Source organism: Plasmodium reichenowi (assembly GCF_001601855.1).
Source record: "Plasmodium reichenowi strain SY57 chromosome Unknown, whole genome shotgun sequence".
Lineage (NCBI taxonomy): Eukaryota > Apicomplexa > Aconoidasida > Haemosporida > Plasmodiidae > Plasmodium > Plasmodium reichenowi.
In genome coordinates, this window is record NW_017962383.1 from 1 (window position 1) to 903 (window position 903).

Consider the following 903-nt stretch of genomic DNA (forward strand, 5'->3'; position numbering starts at 1 on the left):
GAAAAAAAAGCACATAAAAAAAAAAAAAAAATATATACATATATATATATATATATATTTTATTTTTGAGCCTTTGGAAAAAGAGGACGATAATTAAAATTTTTTTTTTTTTTTATTTTTTATTTTTTATTTTTTATTTTTATTCCACTTATTTTAAATATATAAAAATTGAAAAGATACTTCATTTCAATAATATATAAATAAATAAATATGTAAGTATGTATGTATATTTTTCTATATGATTAAATATACCAATGTGTATAAATTTTAACTCAGGTGTATTTTATTAAGAATGTAAAATAATTAAATAATTAAATATATATATATATATATATATTTATTTATTTATTTATTTAAATATGCTCTTATATATTCACAAGTGGATATATTTCATAAAATATATATATTTTTTTTTTTTTTTTTTTTTTTTTAAATTTTATAAAATACAAATGGAGAAGCTTACTTCTCTTCATTCTTTTTTTAATTCCTTTTTTAGTACCTCATTAAAAACCATATTTAAAAAGTTTCGTTATGAAAATATATCTAAAAATGTAATTGAAAATATTACAAGGACAGGAACCTTTTGTAGAACATTACTCCCGTTATTCATACCACTATCGATTTATCAATATATAAGACAAGTATGTGACAAAAGAAAAAATATATATATATATATATATATTTATATATATACATATATATATATATTTTTTTTTTTTTTTTTTTTTAACTTTTATTCGTTCAGACCGATAAAGATCGATATTCAGAAGAATTATTTTTGCAATATGTTAAGGGAGAAGAAATTAAAAAAAAGGACCCTCATTTTTTAATAGAAAATGATGATAAAAATTGGAGAATTAAATATGACTTATATTTAATAGAAAAAGCTGTAAATTCATAAAA

At 16.4% G+C, this 903-nt stretch overlaps 1 protein-coding gene across 1 annotated transcript; it reads left to right on the top strand.

Moving 5' to 3' along the window:
- Positions 1-449: 449 nt before the first annotated feature.
- PRSY57_0019000 (hypothetical protein) lies at positions 450-901 on the top strand (the record flags this gene model as incomplete). The annotated part of the gene is made up of 2 exons (XM_020114255.1): positions 450-641; positions 746-901. 2 exons carry the CDS (start codon positions 450-452, stop codon positions 899-901), a joined length of 348 nt encoding a protein of 115 aa, XP_019969742.1.
- Between the last annotated feature and the right edge of the window lie 2 nt (positions 902-903).